The following is a 19,703-nucleotide window of genomic DNA, read 5'->3' on the forward strand; positions in this document are numbered from 1 at the left end:
GTTAGCTAATGACCCTTGACTTTGGAAATAATGATGAGTTACTTGTGGGCTTATTAGCCAGGCATACTAATGTTTGCAGCTCTCATTAGAGCAGATAAACAAAGTTTATTCTATCCCTTACGCTTTTGCTCTTGTGTTTCTGGATTTAGAAAAGCCATAAAAAGACACAACTCATTAGATATGAAGTACCACTCTTATTAGAGGCCGATGAACACCACTTAAACAGAAAAATCCAAAGTTTGACAGACCTGTCATGCCTAGTTACAGCTGCTAAACTACGATTGGACAGTCTCTGTTCAGGGAATTCCTTACAAAACAATCAAGCAACACCAACCAAAAATAAAACTCCCACTCCAACATCTAACTTCTAATGAAAGTATTTTTTTTTCTCCCTGACCATATCAGTACCGGACTGTACAGCTCACCTAAGGCATCCAGTAGCTAATCTCAGCCTCATCCTCCATCCAATACCAAATCAAGTCCTAGATTTGTCCCTATCTGTCCACAGACGGGGACAGTACAAGTCTATTAGGAAACCCGACAGAGGGATGGAGAGATAGAGGGCAGAAATTGAGAGGAGGGAGACCAGACCTGGCACTGACATCATCTCGGTAGTCCTTACACACACGCACGCACACATACACAGACACACACACACACACACACACACACACAGGATCTCTTGATCAAAACACCTCCACAGTCTCCATCTCTCCTCTGATAACTGGCTGCCTGATAATCATTTCAGTGATAAAAGCCAAAAGGAGCCTTAAGATTCTACCCAAGGCATGAATGTACAATTCACTTATTCTTTGTGCATTAAGATGCACAAAAAAGGGTTGTGTCATTTAAATGAGGGGAAGGATTGAAGCACCACATTACTACTGTCAAATAATTTTAAATTTGCCCAAAGGCAGAAGCAAACTGCAGTGGAAAAAGAGGGAAATTTGGACCTAATCTTGAAATCATGTCAGCTCCACTACAATATAACAATCTTCTGAGTGCGTCATTCTGACTCATATTCAGACATCAAAGGAGACTCATAAATCCACTTGTTCCCAATGCAGTTTTTCCGTGTGTCAGGTATTTTTTAGAAATTAAATCCCTTTTGAAACAAACTGAATTTTATTGGGGTTTAAAATCATTTTAGATTGTGACAATTATGATTTTTAGGACTCAATAACAGACTAAATTACTTATAAGGGTGGAGATTTCTGCACTGTGTTCCAGTTTGGTTGACGTTTCACTCAAGACCCGACCATCACAGGCAGCCTTCCTGCACCAATTAAAGGATTAGCTGCTATGAGGCCAACCGTGAAGTCTGGATTGAGGACATTAGTTATTAGTTTACTCAGCTGGTTCATTCTTAACAACAGACTGGACCTCTGGTGGCCCTTGGAGATAAAGTCTGCACACTGAGGAATACAGTTGTTGAATACATGATATAAATAAAGACTGCTTTTACAACTTAAAGAGATTTTTTTTTAGCCATTTCATAACCAGCCTCTATTTAAACAGCCTTTTCTATTTCAGCGCATTTTGCTTCAGTATAATAGCTCTATATAATCTGTCTAACTGTAAATGAAAGAATGAATGAGGAAATAAATAAATAAATGCACAAAACAAGTCTTCTCCCTCCACTTAACACACTGCATACAGCATTTGTCCTCCACCGCAAAGAACAGTTTGATAAAATGGTTTTTACACTAAAGAAATGTTTAATGACTCAGAAGTTTTTGGCTTCATTCCAGCTTTTATCAGCATCTCTAATGTGGGCCAAACGGTAAGAAACAGTTTAAAAAGAAAAAAAATATCTGAATGAAAACACCGCTCAGGAACAATCTGTGTTCTTGTATGAAAACCAATTCTTTTAAATTGAAATGGGTTCGGTCTGTGTGCAGCGTAGCCCAGTTGAACTATTTTCTAACGTTGCAGTGTCGAGGCCTCCAGGCAAGTCTACAGAGAGACTGAGTCTGGGCACAGTCCTCCCTCTCAGCGATGCACAGAGCATGGGGATCAAAGAGTACAGCATCTCCTCCTCTACGCCCTGCTGGGACCGGCAGAGCAAGATCTAGCAGGGCACAACCCAGTGAGTAAATATCTCTCCAGGGATCGCCCTCTCTGTTTCTCCATTCTCCGACTGCTCGCTGCTTTCTGTGGAGTAACGAGAACAAAGTCTCTCTATTGGCTAATGTATCGTGCTGGCGCCTTAACACATCCAGAGAGAGTTTGAACAGATTTTTTTCCTCTCCCCACCTCCCTGTCTCTTTCCTCATGTCAGACAGCATTTCATTCACTCACGCTTGTTTGCTGTTCTCACATACTGTATTTCTCACTGTCCTTGTTCTTTTGTTTTTGGCTCTCCTTTAAGTAAACTCCTCCCCATCACGCGCCCACTTTTTTTTTTTCCAGCTAAGTGAAATTTCTCATTCATCACTTTTATCCATTTCACTACTCTCCCTCCCTCTCTGAGCCAATCTCTCTGTCTCTCCATTGACCCTTGGATTCTGTCCATCTCTCTATTCTGTCATCTTCCTATGTCTTGGCCTTCCTAGTTTCCCCTTGCACACCCCCTTATCTGTCACTTGGCATCACTCATGCTTTTTCTCCTGCTCTCTTTGTTGATCTTGGCAGCCACCTCTCTCTTTCTCTCTCCTCATCTTTTGCATGACACTGGACACACTTCTCCTCCTCTTCCTCGCGTTGGCTGCCCAGAGCCTCCATGCTGGTTTGTGTCTGTTGGCTATGTCCTTGGACAGAGGTCAGGTGGGTTTCCTTTAGTTTGAGGGGTCACTCCTCAAGCTGCTGTTTACGCGTGTGTGTGTGTATGAGAGAGATGTGTTTGGAGAGGGAGATTAAATGTTATTTCTGAATGTGTGTACTTGTTAGAGCTCAAGGACATGCACTGTTTATGTGTGTGTGTGTGTGTGTGTGTGTGTGTGTGTGTGTGTTTGTGTGTGTGTGTGTGTGTGTGTCTGTGTGTGTGTGTGTGTGTGTGTGTGTGTGTGTGTGTGTGTGTGTGTGTGTGTGTGTGTGTTCTCTGCGTACAGAGGAGGGGCCATGCATGTTCTTTCCTGCCAGTGATTGCCCTTGACATACACACAGGAGGATAAGCACACACCTGACTGCCTGCATTTGTGTGTGCGGCTGAGACAAGTGCGTGTGCGCGCCGTGTGTGCTCGTGCACACGTCCGTGCGCTTTTGTGCTCGTGTTTCCTCAGGATAAACAATGCCATCCAACCCTATTATGAATCCGCTGAGCAAACTGACACTGATTGTACGCAGCGCACACGTTCACAAACAAAACAACGCAAAACTCAGCCACTGAATCAACTTACACATGCAGGGTGATACAAGTGCATCTGAGTTTTTGGGCCAAGATGGCTACGTTTGACCTCAATCATTCCATATGGAGAGAATTTCTGGGAAGGAGGGTCCGGAGACTCACCACGCAGCCAACACCTGAGGAGCAGCAGCAAGTGGAACAGTTGGCTGGTGCTGCCTGGCTGCAATAATGAATTACCTGGAAAATCCCACCGGGACGCATAGCTGGCTGCTGACAGTTCACTAGAGAAATGGAGGCATGGATCTTCATCCTCTGCATAATAAACTGGTCATTTGGCTGTCTGGGGAATAGTTCTAATTGCTGGCCGAAGTGACACCTAGAGCTTTGTTCCTACCTGAGCGTTTTGGTGGTCATGTCAGCCGCTGTGATGCCGTGATACACCAGTGTTTCATTCCACACTGGGTTCAGCGTATTCTTCAGGGTTTTTGTGCGTAGCTTGTTTGCCTGCAGAGGGGAGAGTAAAAGATATATGAAAAAAGACATCCATGGGAAGGGAAGGATCAAAAGAATGAAAGAGGAGAGGAATGTTTAAAGGGCGAGGGAGCAAACTCGTCAGATCAGCAAGAAAGAAAGAGAATGAGATCATGAAAAAGAAGAAAAAACGAGTGACACTAAAAGATCAAAGAGGGAGAAAGAGGGAGAGAGAGAAAAAGAGTGAGGAAACATCATTTATCTCTGTCCCTCAGGAAATCGCAGACATCTGCTGCCTACTTTGTAGAGGAGAGTGAGAGGACACAAGGCTTTCCTCGCCTCACCTGTCCGTCTGTCTCCTCCCCAACGGGATAAGTCGGTGCATTAGCACCAGCCAGGCCTCCAAAACAAGCACTGTGTCTCGAAACACAGCACAACACAGCGGTCAATTAAATTGCACAACACAATCAGTATGAAAAATTAAAGCTTTCCAGGAGAGGAAATGCCCACAAGCCCCTAATAGCTTCACTATGCATAAATAAAGTTTGCAGCCACTTGCTGATTCATTTCCCACAGTTGCCTTAGGGATGTGTTCATCTTGTTTAAGTTTTTATTTCGGATTTTCTTCTTTTGTATATAATGTAATGTTTATAAAAACCCTCTAGAAATTAGGCTTGCATCATAACAAAATGCCTTTTTACTGATTTTCTATGCATTAAGATTTTCCTCCTCACTAATCTTGGAAAGCTAAAACTCTGGCTCAAATGCTGAAATTCTACACAAATTCGTCTCATATAAATATGGGTTAATAAGACCTTGTAGAGCAAAAAGCAGAACTAATTGACTGTTCTGAGCCGTGGGAACGATTATCAGGTGTGGAAAGTATTTACTAAGTTCTGTAAGTAGAAATCCGAGGTATTGCTTTTTCAATTTTATGCCACTTTACTTCAACTTCAACACACTATCTTACATTTTACTCTGCATACATTTCTTTCACAGCTACCAGCAGTTACATTGCAGATTTACACATACATGAACACATACTGTAAATACAGTACAGCCAGACATACATTATGAGTCTGCTGACATAGCATATTTTTCTTATTGCCAACAAATACCAGAAAAATCCAAAACCAAAAAAAAGGATCCTCCATGTATCCAAAACCTGATATTCCTCTGTGCCATTGAGCTAAATTTTTGTCAAAAACAAAACAATCAAAAACACATCAACGAGCCACATGGCTGCAAAGGGCAACATGTTTGAATGTGGACACTAGTTTATTTTGAGTGAGTCCTACTATACACCTTGTATATATAAATAATACAAGGTCATGGTGCTGTAAATACTCACTAGAGCACCAAATGTGTATTAATCTGCCACTGAAAATAGCCCAAGCAAATGTATTATTTACTTCTTTTTGAGTATTTTTGCCAAGAAATTACAGTGCCCAACTGTTGTAGGAAATTACCTTTTTTAATGAAATTATATTGTTATGAATTTTCCATCTTCAGCAGGGACAAGATGAATAAGCTGAGAGCCATAGACAGACTGGAGAAGGACAGTCTCAAGAGTCTCTCAGAACATACTGAGAGACTCTTGTTTTGGTGTTTTTTGTGGGATTTACTGACAATAAATCCCACAATTACAGTCAACTCCACTTAAAATGTTTTGTATGCATTAAAGCATCAGTTATAATAATCCAATAATAAACTATATAAGTATATGGCAGGGGCCATTCATTACTTACAAAAAGTATTAACAATTGAGCTGATACAGTAATACTAATACTTTTACTTAAGTAATATTCTGATTGCAGGTCTTTTACTTGTAATGTATTCCTACATTAAAATTTTTACATTTAATTCAGTGTAGTATCTTCCAGCACTAGTGTCTATGCAAAATTATATGCACTGTATTTCCAGCTGGTAGAGAAAGTGTTCATGCTATTCTCTCAAGATTCTCCTGCTCATGTCTGAAGCTTCAGAGATAAACACCTAATTTCTCTCTCTCTCTCTCTCTCTCTCTCTCTCCGCCATTCTGTTACAGTCAGCCTCTTGCTAGCGCCTCAGGGCCAGATGCTGAACCCTCCCTTCCATTCCATCCCCTGTTTTTCTTGCTCTGGTTTTTGTCCACATCCCATTGTTCTGCCTGCTCTGCTTCCCCCTCTTCATCTCTCTTTTCTCCCTCATTCCCATCACTGCCCCCCCACCCCCCCCCACCCTTTATCCTCCATTTTCTTCTGGAAAGTTTTTGGCTTGTCAATAAGAGTCAGCCCTCCAGAGTTTGCCCCACGAAGGGGGAACAAGTGTTTTTGATTCACACCAGTTGTTTGATTCATTAATGTGCAGGAGGAGTCGTGCACAAGCAGAGTCACGACTCGCAAGTGTGTTGCACCACTGCATATGTGCCGGCACAACTCAACTCAACAACAGTTCCTCAAATAATCATCACTCCCTATTGACTGAATTGGGTTGGTAATGAAAAATTTCCTGAGCACATATCTTACCAAATGCAATATCTACAAACATTTAAAACACCAGTTCCCTTTTCCTGCCCTGTGTCACTCCCTGTCTTCTAAATGTTTTATCTCTCGCCTTCCATCTGTCCATCACACTCTCCCACCTCTCTCTCCATCTGCCTGCATGGATCCTTTTTACTTATTTCACACTCCCTTTCTCTCAATCTCTACTTCCCAAAGGTGTGGATGAAGAGATGCTGGCTGTGGGTGATTTTTCCACGTGTCACAAGAAGGAATGAACAGATGAAAACACCAGTGACCATCATAGAGGCACCGGGAAATACTGTGTCCATGTATGTTTATGTGTGGGAACACAAGAGGGTGTGATAGAGAAAGAGGGAGGGATGAAGAGAGTATCACACATCTCTGTGTGACTGTGACTAAAGCCTTATGTGTCTGCATATACGCAAGGTCATGTGCTGCATGTGTCTCTGTGTGTGTCTGGCATCACAAGACAGCATGCTTGAGTGTATACTGCATGGTTACACAGCATATGCTGCAGGATGTGAGAGTGAGGAGGAAGGAAAACATGTGGGACCGAGGAGACGAGTGTCTCTGCTTGCAGTATTTTGACAACTCAGTTCTTCACAGAAACTGAAACCTCTTGTGTTCTCGATCGTTCATTACAATACTCGCATGCTGAGTCTGACTGTGGTCAAAAGTAGGTGTGTGAGTGTGTGTCCATCATCCTCACTTCTACGTGTGCTTGCTACCACTTTTCAAGTTACGTGACCCCTGTCTGGTGGACATTTAACAAATTGGTTCATGGGTACTTACCTACTCATTGATGCTTTCTCTGAGCCCCCCCCCCAACACCATACACCACCACTCTCCCCCATCAACACTCGCCTGTTGACGTGAGCCGTGTAACAATCCTCCCTGTTTCCATGACAACCACCTGCTGCTGTCCTCCCCTCATCTGTCTCTCCCTCCCTCCCTCTGTTTCTCCAGTCCCCCTCTCTCTCTCTCTCTCTCTCTCTTTTTTTCACTCTCCCCCCTTCCTTCCCTCTCAGTTGTCTCCCTTCTCTTCGCACACTGTTGGTATTTCAAGGTCAAAGAGGGTCACAGTGAGATAGTGTGATAGAGACAGAGATAGGGGTGGAAAGTGGGGAAAGGAGAGCGATAACAATGGCAGAGAAGACAGTCAGAGGAAGGCTGGAGGACAAAAATCCCCCGGACGTTGTTATTGTTAGCACCTTAGACCTCAGACAGTTGCCTCATTCAACCTATCTGGGCTCAGCATCCTCCCCACGCTTATCATAACCTCATTTCGTGTTAACCTTGAGCCAAAATGGCTGACAACAGGTTGCATTCTGCCGGAGCTAGGGGTTGCTGTTGTGGTGAGCCTTATCTTCTTTGCTGCTTGAGCTGCAAACAAGACAAGAGCGATGCAGCAGACCAGAACATGTTCGTGCTCGATAAAGCAGAGCATTGGATGGGCCACATTAAGCGGCCCACTAAAGCGACCCAGTAAATTAGCACGCTGCCACGTTACGTTTCAGCGAAAGCATTTTGACCTTTTCACGGTGTCTGATAAACAAGAATCGACAAGGGAGACTATTATTTACAAAAAGTAAATAATTGCTTTTTGCTTTTTAAATACTTTTCCAGAAAAGATCTTCCTTTGCCACCGGTTTCTATGTGATGTAGGACTTCATGAGAGAGTGTCAGTGTCTGGGACAGAGCATGTTGCACAGTGTGGTAGCATGTTACATTAATTGCCACTGAGGTAAGGTTGGAGCAGTGACCTTGCTAGCCCCTGGGAGAAGATGAAGCTTGACGTATGGATCAGCCAGCCCATTGGAGTCCATGGCTTTCAGTCCCTGTGGACACAAGCAGACACACACACACACACACACACACACACACACACACACACACACACACATATACTGTAGTGTCAAAAGTGACGTCATCATGCCCTCAAACACTTCACACAACTGACAGGGTCAGGAAAAGACAGCGAATATGACAGACCTCCTCTACTGTAGTCATATCTCAAGAGCACTGCTGGGTGTTTCTTTTTATGCCACTATTTTCTACTCTCCCTGACTCCTTTGTGTTGTCCTCAAGGGAACCATTCACTGAGATTTACATAATTAACATCATGTGACAGTACACAATATGTAATACAAGGCTTGTGTCCTTGTAGATGGACATACTAAATGTATGTGTCTGCCACAGCAACAGGGTGCTATTATCCAATTTCTTCTTCTTCTATCCAATTTTATTTTCCTATTTCCCAGTACCATGAGATGTTGCTTTAAAAAGGTTGAGAAAAGGCAGTCTGATGTCTTGTGCAGAAGTGCTACAGGAGAAATGTTTTCATTGGGCTCTCAAGGAGGATTATGCAACCAATCACACATAGACAGAGGTCTGTTTATTAGAATTGTCTGTTAGATATTGGATATTGGAATCGTGTGTGTACCTTCGCCTTGTGAATTGTACAATGAAGACAGTTGTTTTCCTGATCAAAGAGCAGGCTGAACTCCAACGTTCCCAGGTAGGCTGAAAACAACACAAAGCACGGCAATTACTGCCAGGAAAAGAGAAAGACACACTCAGTCACACATACACTCTCGAAAGCTCTGACTCACATTTGTAGCAGATGTCCTCTTAAAAACATGACGCCGCCTAATATGAATTGATCTGTCTTGTTTGATTACTGTTTGGGAATGAGCTGAAACTTGCAGGCTGAGTCCCACTATTGCGACATTGTCTAATAAATCATCTGAGATGCGGAGTCACACAAAGTGGGAGTGACAAACACTTTTTGGAAAAATGCTTGACTCCACAATTACTCTGCAAGCATATGTTGTACTTCAGAGGAAAAAATGCATAAATTCATTTTGAGTAAAAAAGAAGGTGACTCTCCACTCTAAAGTTTCAGAATTGACTGTTGTTTTTCTGCTGTTCTGTCTTCTAATTTTCACATGAATGAACACACATACAAAACTTTGGTCACCCCCCTACGAACTCACTGTCATCATCATCAGAGTCGAGCACTTCCTCCCTGTCTCCATCGTTGTCCCCCCTCCTCTCCCCATCTCTGTATCCTCCACCCGTCTCCCCGTTGAAAGTCTCCTCCTTCAGGATCTTCTTCTCCCTCGGGGGCGGTGGCGTGCAGGGGTAGTCGTGGAAACGTGGGAAGAAGTCCGAGATCTGAGGGATGGGGAGGATGGGGCCTGGGCACACATTTATGGCAAAGTGCTCCTGCATAGAGATCTTGACCGGCGAGGGAGGGGGCAGGGCGGAGGAGTGGGGCATCGCCGAGGGGGAGGTGGCGGATGAGGAGGGTGTGGAGGTGGAGGAAGGGGGGATGGCCAGGTGGGAGGTGGAGGGGGGCGGCGGGGGTTTGGAGACGCTCATGTGGACTGTCGAATAGGACTGTGGGGTGAGAATGAAGGGATGAGATGAAGAGAGAAAGAAATGAATGAAAGAAAAACAGAATAAAAGCTGGGATCATAGCAGAGGGGAGGAACAAGAGGCTCGGAACTTGAAGAGAAAAACATAACAACACAGTCATATCTTCCGCCTCCTCTTAGTTTCCATATTCTAAGTTTGCACAGCAGCAGCAGCAGCAGCAGCAAGGGTCAATCCTTTTCAAGGCAAATCAACACACAAAATATGTGTTAAAATTCACCACACATCTAAAAGAATCCTGCAGAAATATGTTTCTGTTTTCATTCGTTGATGTAATAAAAGGCCTAAATGGAATTTGCCAGAACCTTTGGCACTTCAAGTGTGACTCACACATTGTGTCATCATACCAAGTCTGTGCTCTGAATGAATATTCAAATGTATTGCTGTAAAGTATGAACAAGTGATGTCACTTTGTGTATCTGCACTTCACTCTAATCCTTCCCTTATCTCTCTCTTTCTCTCCTCTCTCTCTCTCTCTCTCATCTGCAAGTCCCCTGAGCAATATTTACATAATACTATTTGGAGCCTTTCTCAGTCCTTAGCATATTTGTCACTAAATGAAGCGTGATAACTGTCACCAAACTCCAACCTCGTTAAGCCAAATGCTATCATTTCCTATTTTCCTCACGGTGATTAAGAGAGACTGGAGACATGTTTTCTTGTATGCAATCCCACAGTGCCTCGGTCTCTTCATTATTTAAAGAGCTGGTTTGATGTCAATGATCACAGGGAAAAACTTCAAATTCAGATGTCAAAGAGTTTCCTTTGTTTGGTGGTGGTGTTCCAGAAAAGGGATAAACTCCCAGCTTAAATTGTTTAAAAACGATAATTTATCATCTTAATGATGATCAAACACACAAACATGTTGCAAACACTGCTACAAAGGCAGGTCATTTGAGGATGCATGTCACTTGTCATCCCCCTATATAATGCATATGTCCATCATGTCACTGGCGGTTAGTGTCATCTTGCTACCGCTGTTCCTTTTTGTCGAGGCAGTTTGTCCATTTTAGCATACGCTGTCAAGATTTTCATTTCCTTTTGCAATTGAAACAACGCTGCTCTTTTGGTTTTTGACTGATGCATCTGTTATTTAGACACGAATGATCAGTCTCTTTGCAGCTCTCTTATTTGTCTTGTGGTACTTTGAAAACTCACATATCAAAGTGTTGATTCTAGGGCTGCTGCGACTAATGATAATGTTCATTATTGATTAATCTTTTTTCTTTACAATTAACTGATTAATCATTTAGTCTATTAAATGTCCAAAGATTGTAGAAAAATTTCTCCAAATGTTGCCAAAAGCCCAAAAACCTAAAAGTATTCAGTTCACAATTATGTAAAACAGAGAAAAGAAGCAAATCTTCACAGTTGAGAAGCTGGAAAAATAGAGAATGACTTCAGTAATTATGAAAATTTTGCAAATTGGTTTCTTTTAAAGCTCACAAATGCTGTTAATCCAGTATGATTTATCTTTGTAATAGTGTCATTTTGGATATAAAAAGACTTCTTCCACGAGGAGTGTACGTTATTATTGTTTATACAATATGCATGTTGCCAGTAGAATAAACTGAAAATGTTTCAGTTGTGTGTAGAAGCCATGAAAAAAAAACTGTGTAGGTGAAAATACTAAGATTTTGTTTCACTTTGTTTACACCAGTATTAAGTCGTCATAAAACATATTGATTCTTTCTCTCTGACACACATACATGTTTCTATACTGAACACACTGAAGTTTTTGGAAGCTCATCATAAAGCCAAAACGTCATCTATATCCAAACAGAACAAGACTTCGCTCATTTCCAAACTTGCATCTCCCTCCGTCCTCACTATACTCACTATACTCAGTTACAGCTCTTAAACAGACTCCTTCTGACACACACACATGTGCAACAAGACCATACACACAGATAAAAAACCCAAACTACCCGTTCCCATTTTTGATACCTCCATTCAATCAATTACTCGCACTGCTCTTATGTAACAACACCGAAATTCACTGCTTGGGTATCCACAGACAAATGATCACTTGCAGCATGTTGCTCACAAACTCGTTCACTCTCGACCTCTATTACATACAGAGACACACACACAAATGCACAAATATAGATATCCACAAATACGTACCCAGGGACAGTCTTCATCTGTGCCAGCACTCCATCTTGCCTGCTCTCACGTCCTTAGTCTCTCACACACTGAGGAGCATGCAGACCAGCTTTGAGTCAATATATCCCTCTGTACTCTCTCTCTCTCTCTCTTTCTCTCTCCGTCTCTGTTCATTGTTTGCTCTCCTCCTCTCCTTCTCTCCTCTCCTCTGTCCCTCCCTCTTTCCCTTCCCCTTAGTTGTGACGTATCCAGTTAAAATCCCAGTCAGGCGTTTGTAGACTGTGCATATAGTAATGCCACTCACTTTCTCAGCAGTGAGGAGATTTAAGAGAGACCTGGAAAAAAGGGTTGGGAGTGTGTGTTTTGATGGTTATGGTGGTGGATGAGGTGTGTATGGGGGGGGTGGGGTGGTGGAGGGCGGAGGTGCAAAAAGAGCGAGAGAGGAAGTGACAGACAGACAAGCAGAGCAAGACAGAGAGACAGATGAGGAGACAAACCGACATCACACACAGACAAGCGCTCAGTGACACCAGCAAAAACAAATACACAGAGAGGCAGATATATATACAGTATATGGAGGGAGGGAAACGGGTGTGAAAACACTCAACGCACAAAAAAAGGAAATATTGCTCTGGGATGAAAAAAATCCACCCGCTGGAGGACAGAAAGAGAGGAAATTAAATACAACGTGTTGACTGAGCTGAACAAAATACACTGCCAGCCATACAATCACACTGCCAGATTCATTTGTGTTGGCTAAGACTATGGCCAATATCAGCCAAGCATATGTGTGTATGTGAATGTGTGTGTATGTGTGTGTGTGTGTGTGCTTTGTTTGTACGCGTCCAACTGTGGCAGCTCTCACCTGCCTCAGTAATAAAATGAATCAAAGACAACAAACCATCAATAACAGTGGACTTGTGCAGGGTGACACTGCAGTAAATTATTGCTGACAAGAATGACTGGATGAATGAGAAGAGTAAAGAACAGATGAATGGCTGCGAGGGTGTTTAAAAGAGAGAAATTTCAAAATTTCACAGGCAAAAGTATGAGGAGTAGATAACAAAGTTGAAAAAAAAACTTCAAAGGATTAGAAATGGACATAAAAAAATGAAAACTCTCATTGAGAAAGCTAAAAGCACATTCCCTTTGTTGAGTATAGTGTGGCAGGAGAGCTCCTTTGATTGCAGCACATGGCGGAGAATATAAAAACATAACATTTTCATGTACTGCTGGTTGGAAAGTCATCAGAGCACAAATTGATAACTATGTAATTCTCCATGGTTGAAAAGTAACAGATGAACAACAAGCGCGGTCAATTAAATTAATGGTCAGCTAGATGTGGACACGTGCTCATCCATTTGTAAACACTTTGATTTACTTTGGGCATCTCATTACTATCAGCGTTACCTCATCAATACTGTGTTAACAGACCATTACACTGTATATTCATTAATTTGCAAAAGGAACATGAGGGCTAAATTAGTTGAAAAGAGATAAATGAAAATTCAGTCTACCGATGCCAAAGCTATCTATCTATAAATAGGTGTTTTAGACATGGTCCGCATGTTTTAAGTGGTTAAGTATTTTGGCTGTCTGAGTTCTTGTCACGTGGACAGAATCCTCTCGTGGTTTTCATGGTCTTGGCTCCCCCAGAGATGCTCATCCCTTTAGTGAAAAATGAAAAAGCACATGTATCCATAGGTGAGCGCTTACTCCACCCACAGCAGCAGTTATCAGGCAGCTGCAGAGTGCTCACTGCTGACCTGCTGACCACTAAAACTCTCAGACGTTCTCCATGTGCCTGGGTACCCAAGAGACACACTGCACTCTACCAAGAGGGCTCTTAAGGCAGTCTCAACACGCTCAGGTCATGAGTGGGTGAAATACACATAAGCACAGATTTGCAAGGGTTAGGTTAACACAAACTACGAATAACATATTTTTTCTCAACTACGCCCAGTGTTATTTGAGGCCATGCAATCTTCAATCTGAGGTGTTAAGCAATCTTGGTGGGTTTACATTCTGCAGACAAAAACCTTCACATGGTGGGTTTGTTAGGCTCCGATTCCAGCTTTTTAGTCAATATTTTAAGACTCAAATAAATAAATAATTTCAATATTTCTCTACCTGAATTTTATGACTGACAGTGTGGAGAGGGCTTTGGAACAGGATTTAGACCTTTATGTGTAATAAAATGCATAACACCTTATTTTACAGGTCAGTTACTTCCCAATAATTTAATTTCCTAAAAAGAACGAAGTATTTTTTTCTCCAAGTAAATAAAAGAGAGAGGAAAAATATTGAGTTGATTTAAGATTTCAACAGTTAACTTGATAAATAAAATATGAAAAATCCAAAACCGGATTTATTGCAGGAAGTGATGTCACTTGAGGCAGCGTTGACTACTACAAGTTTAGAATTAAAAGAATCATTGAGTGTGGAGTTAGGAAGAACTAACTGACTACAAACTAACTAAACTAACTAAGGCTAACAGCTCAGGGGCACATTAGCCGCTACTAGAATAACACATCCTAACTCTGATTGAACTGTCAGCTGCCGGGTGATATAAACAATATATACATTCATTGTGATATAAAATTTGAATCATAGGAAAATTAGAAACTTCTAAATAACTGTCGATATGAATCATTGCCTGACAATGCACAAGCAGGAAGCTCCGGGTCTGAAAAGTGAAGCCAATGCAGAGGTGCCTTAAACCTGCATTCTTTCTAATGACCAGCAGGGGGCGACTCCACTGGTTGGAAAAAGAAGACCGATTGTATAGAAGTCTGAGAAAATTACTCTATTTCTCACTTGACATCAGTGACACAGTGAGAGACAGCAGAGCTGAGCAACAGAGAGGGATGGAAACAGCGATGTAACCTCGCTACACTACGATGCCCAACTTGCATGCTGTTATTGGACATGTTTTTTTTTTCTTCCTGAAAACAAATCATTTTAAAAATATCTGTTCAATATAAATATTCATAAAGACCCACTATTTGTGCTTTTCAGAATATTGTATTCAGATTCGGATTTATAACATTTTTTATGAAAAATTAAATGTGTTAAAATTACATCGTTGTGTAGACCGCATTTCACCTACCAGTGCAATATGACTTTACCGATACCGATATCAATATATATCTTGATATCAATACATATCACATATATGTGGATATGAAAAAAATTATTGTGATAAAAACATTTTGCCATATTGCCCAGCCCTAATTGTGGGTAATGTAGGCTCCAAGTTTTGACCAAGCAGCAACCTCTGGGGCTGAAAAATGAAGCCAATGCGGAAGTGCAAAAAACTGCAGTTCCTCAAATGACCACTTGAGGCTGGCTCCAAAAGCGAGTCAATCCTCATAGACCTCCATGTTAAAATACCCAACTCTACAGCAGAAATAAACATGTTTACAGCCTGGTCCAAAAAACGGTTTTGGTCTCTTTAGTTAAATTCCCCATTCATGACAACTGTATGGGTGATGACTCACCTGTTTAAATTTTATTAAGCCATAAAGTTATGCATAATTAAGGATGTGGCCACTTTGAGCGACAGGTCGCTAGCTGCTAGGTCGCTTGTGTCAGTAACCGGGTTCAGCTCCACCTCTTTGCCCATTGTGGATTAGCCAGGAGTTAGGCGTAGTCAGGCACTGCTAAGACAGCGACGGACGGAGCCGCCCACTGTAAGCTTCAAAACCGCTCTTCAGAAACCAATGGGTGACATCACAGTGGCTACACCCATATTTTTTACAGTCTATGGTTTTTGACAAGGAAGAAGAATGCATCAAATAAAAAGCATAATATCTCTGGATGTGCTGCATTGAGTTTAGATTTTGTAGGAGTCCAAGCAAATTCTGAAGAGTAGTCTTTAAAAACATATCTTTGCAGCTTTTGTACAGAAAATGTTGAAAATGTGAAAGTGTGTACTGTACACTGATGGGCTTTTTGGGCTGTCTGAGGCGAAAGTTGTTGAAAGTTGAGAGAAACATTGTAAAATCTTAGGTCATCAGTCCAAAACACTGGTCCTAGATCGCACTTGTGAGACATGTCTGCTGACGTCATTGTTGTCACACAGTCTTATATTGAAAAAGTTAAGCTGATAATGTAATTCAAATGACTCACAATGTGTTCAATATTTTGTGATTGGGAAGGATGACAACACCATAACCATAGATTGACAATGTGCGGAGTGATGTAATCTGTACATTCGACAGACACAGGTTTAACAATTGACACAGTTTTTCGTTCACGGTGACACCAAACAACATGGATTTGTCTGGTTTACCACGTCCAGGCCAGTTCTAAGGAAGAAACGCAATCAATTGTGCTTGAAGAATGAAGTCTGGACGATGGCGCTGCGGTATCGATCTTTCTCAGGGGTAAACATTAGGTTGTCTGTCAGATGGATATTTAACACAGTGGTATTGCCCCTGACAAAATTAAATAATAGTCAGCAGCAACCAAGAAAAGATGTGAAACCCAAATCAGAAGAGCGAAGCCTAATGATGAAGAATATGGAGGCAGACCAACTCAGAATATTATGTAATGATACTCCATTGTAAGCAAAAAATCTTACCTCAATGAAAACAAAATGCATGACCAAACCAAAAATCCATCCTACACACTGTCAGCCATACATCCATCAGCCTCCATGTAAGCATGATTAAAGCATTCATGTTGCTCATGAGTATAATATAAATAATAAACATCTAGAATGAGAGAGAGAGAGACAGAGACAGAGAGAGAGAGAGAGATTGGTGGGAAGGAAGGAGAGGGTACGAGCAATTTGTGGAGGAGCATTCATCCAGTCCTTCTGCATGGCGAGATAATCTCCTCCCATTACTCCAGCACAAAGCAGCACAGGTTTTCCATTAAGTGCACAACCACAGACTCCCTAGCTTCTTCACCAGCCATTAGCTCTGAGATTAAGTAAACCTCTATTTACATACTGTAGCACTAGCGCATGCTGAATTTTTCAACGTTTTTGGCATCACACAAGATGGGAAATTGCATAAATTTTATGATAACGATCAAAGGAACTGCGTACTCCATCCTACACTTGCCCTTAGAGGTATACTATATGTAGACATATCTTGAATTCCTGATTTACTTCTCTGCTTTTTTTTTGAGTGCCTGCTATAAGAGCCTGTATGTTAAAGCCAACCTGAAATGAAAATTCACTTTAGCTAAATAAATGTGTATAACCTTGGTGTTTGTCTTGTTTGACTTGTGTACTTATTTGATCAAAATAGACCTTTTTCACAGCACATATTCTGACTTAGTTCCATTCAAGTGTCCAAGGAAGCCATATGGGTGAACCCTTATGCACGTACAGTATATGGGTCCTGAATTTGGAAAAACTAAATAGGACTCAGCCATGATTAATGTTATTAATTGTACCTGTGCCTTTCCTGCTTCAAAATGGCTGCTGTGAAAAAGGTCAATTGTACCAAAAAAGGACATTTAGGCTTTATTTCCTTTCTGCAATGAAACCTGCCCCCTACATTGGTGTACTCCAGGGCGCGTGAATTTTTGGTACTGACCACAGACCATATATGAAAATGGACGTGGAGGTGTGACATCACCCATTGGTTTGCGCTGGAGCCAGTTTGAAGCCCAGAGCTGCTGCTTATGGTCGGTGCCATCTTTTCCATTGGAACCAGGAACCTTCCAGATAAGGAGTGTGGGGTGTTGCCTTTCATGCTCTGGAAACACGCCCTGCTACCTCAGACTGAAGTGCACTAGCTAGCTTACTGGGAACACCAAGTGGTGCACACTTGGGCTAATGTTAGCTACTGTAGCTAAATTATGTTAACAGGGTATTCTAGTTAAGTAACATTAAACTTACCGAAATACTACAACGATAGTCTGACTCGGAGCGAGTCCCAGAGTCGGGCAGAGCAGCAGGTGAGCAAACTGTCAATCACAGCTATCAATCAACGCCCACGGAGCAGATATCAAAGCCTACTATACGTCTTTAAATATTATTAATGAGCAATAATTTCCAAAATGAGAGGGCCTGAGTTTAGCGATTGAGACCATAATGACTCATTGCAAAAAATGATGAACTTAGTATTTCTAGAGAGAAGTTGACTATTTTTGAATGAGAGTCAATTGGAGACAACATCTAGTGGCTATCAGTGGCATTGCACCTTAAAGTACATCTACACTGGTTTTAGCCTCAAGCCGTGGTAGTTGTTGTTGGTAGCAACTGACAGTTTTGGTGCTGATACTGTGACTGGTGCAATATCTGTGTGGGAACAAACACTATGTATGCTTGTTGAAAAGGAGTGAAATTATCTTGTATAAACCTTCACAGGCTACCTGCTATTTCCTTATGCAGCCTGACCATTTTTTTGTTTGTTTTATTCCCAGTTTTGTCTCTTAACTTGCGTTTGCTATTGCTGCCTATATTAAATACAAGTCAAAAGTCAAGAAACTACCTCTAAACCAGCTGATTATCCTTTTGTAGTATACTAAGCTTATACTTTATATTCCCTTCCACAAAAAGGGAGAAGAAGTCAGTTTTCAGTTGGACTTTGAATAAAGTAGGCACCTTATTCCCTGATTAGGGCAAGATGTGAATGACACTAATTTTCCCTGAGCATCTGACAAATTGTTTGAATGACATTTGAATTCAGCTCAAGAATCATTTAGAGGCCGTCATGGCATGGCGCACAGCAGCATCAATCATGAGAGATTCATTGAGTTTAATAGGCAGTGTGATGTTGGCGAGTGCATTTTTAACAGGTGGCTAGTTGTTGATGTTCCCCCACGGTGGCAGTTGGTGTCACAGGTGCTGCTCGCACTCCACATCACTCTGCTTCGGGGGGAATCATTGGTCGTGTTGGCAGAGAGTGTTGTTCTGTCAAGGTGCATTATTCTTCTCACTGCATGCCACAATCCCCAACTTTAGCCCAGCATGGTCTCGCACAAAAAAGCAGCTCCTTCAGTCTGTCTCTCTTTCTGTTTCAACTCTGCTTCCCATTGTTGCTATCATCTACCACCAACATCACCTTCACCTTTCCCTCATTTTATGAGAATTTCTCTCTAACACAGACAGATCCCATTAACCCAGCCTGTGATTTGTCCTTCACTTTGACAAGCCGGGGTACACACACACACACAAAAAAATCTAAATTCAAAAATAATGTCATTGAATAAGTTTTCATTTTTCTAATGTTTTGTGACAGGCTCAGCCAGCAATGCAAAAGAAAGAATGACCCCTGTCAAATAAAATGACAGATTGACAGAATGATATCCCCCGAGGTTCATTCTTTGTTTATTTTATACATCTCCTCTTGCTCTTTTTTTTTTGGATTATGTGCAGTCTTGGAGAAAATACACAACAGGTCCCTCTGGCATTTAGGTGATGTTGTTTTGGTCTCAATTCCATGTTTTCATATAGAGCAAGTTACCAGGTGGTTTTAGAGTAAGAAACATGTGATTGGATTTGAAGGGTATGAAGTCAGGTTGTTCAGGAGGTCTGAGGTAGTCTTTATTTCTTGTTTTATCTCTCACAAGATTGAATTACTCTCCTGCTGATGCTGATCTCCAACCAGCCTGCTGTTCCAACTCCAAAACGAAGCTCAGCGCTAACGCAGCCACATTATTTGCCACTGACCCAATTAGATACTGCTTAGATCCTGCAATACACATTTCTTTCTCTCCTCTCTTTCTCTCTCCCTTTCCGTATTTTTCCGCTGCGCCTTTTGATGAATGGCTTTGCTTTATAGGACAAATGACAGCGCAATGATTAATTGTGTGTGCTCTTTCAGTCCGTCCATACCTTCTCACTTCTTTTTTTTCTGTTTCAATTCCTGTTTCTCACCCTTTAACTAGAAATATTCTATCTTTACCTGGGTTTGCCCCATCAGCATATTCCCATA

At 41.7% G+C, this 19,703-nt stretch overlaps 1 protein-coding gene across 1 annotated transcript in view; it reads right to left on the reverse strand.

Moving 5' to 3' along the window:
* doc2g (double C2-like domains, gamma) overlaps window positions 1–11,966 on the reverse strand; it is a 29,603-nt gene extending 17,637 nt beyond the window's left edge. The window contains exons 1-5 of the mRNA XM_067584684.1: window positions 11,827–11,966; window positions 9,258–9,663; window positions 8,705–8,784; window positions 8,025–8,099; window positions 3,681–3,790 (exon numbers count right to left, since the gene is read on the reverse strand). Of these exons, the coding sequence (XP_067440785.1) occupies window positions 3,681–3,790; window positions 8,025–8,099; window positions 8,705–8,784; window positions 9,258–9,645 (653 nt within the window). The 5' untranslated portion in view covers window positions 9,646–9,663; window positions 11,827–11,966. The remainder of the gene's footprint in view (window positions 1–3,680; window positions 3,791–8,024; window positions 8,100–8,704; window positions 8,785–9,257; window positions 9,664–11,826) is intronic.
* Window positions 11,967–19,703: the final 7,737 nt, after the last annotated feature.

The sequence above is a fragment of the Thunnus thynnus genome, chromosome 3 (genome assembly GCF_963924715.1).
Source record: "Thunnus thynnus chromosome 3, fThuThy2.1, whole genome shotgun sequence".
In the NCBI taxonomy this organism is placed as follows: domain Eukaryota; kingdom Metazoa; phylum Chordata; class Actinopteri; order Scombriformes; family Scombridae; genus Thunnus; species Thunnus thynnus.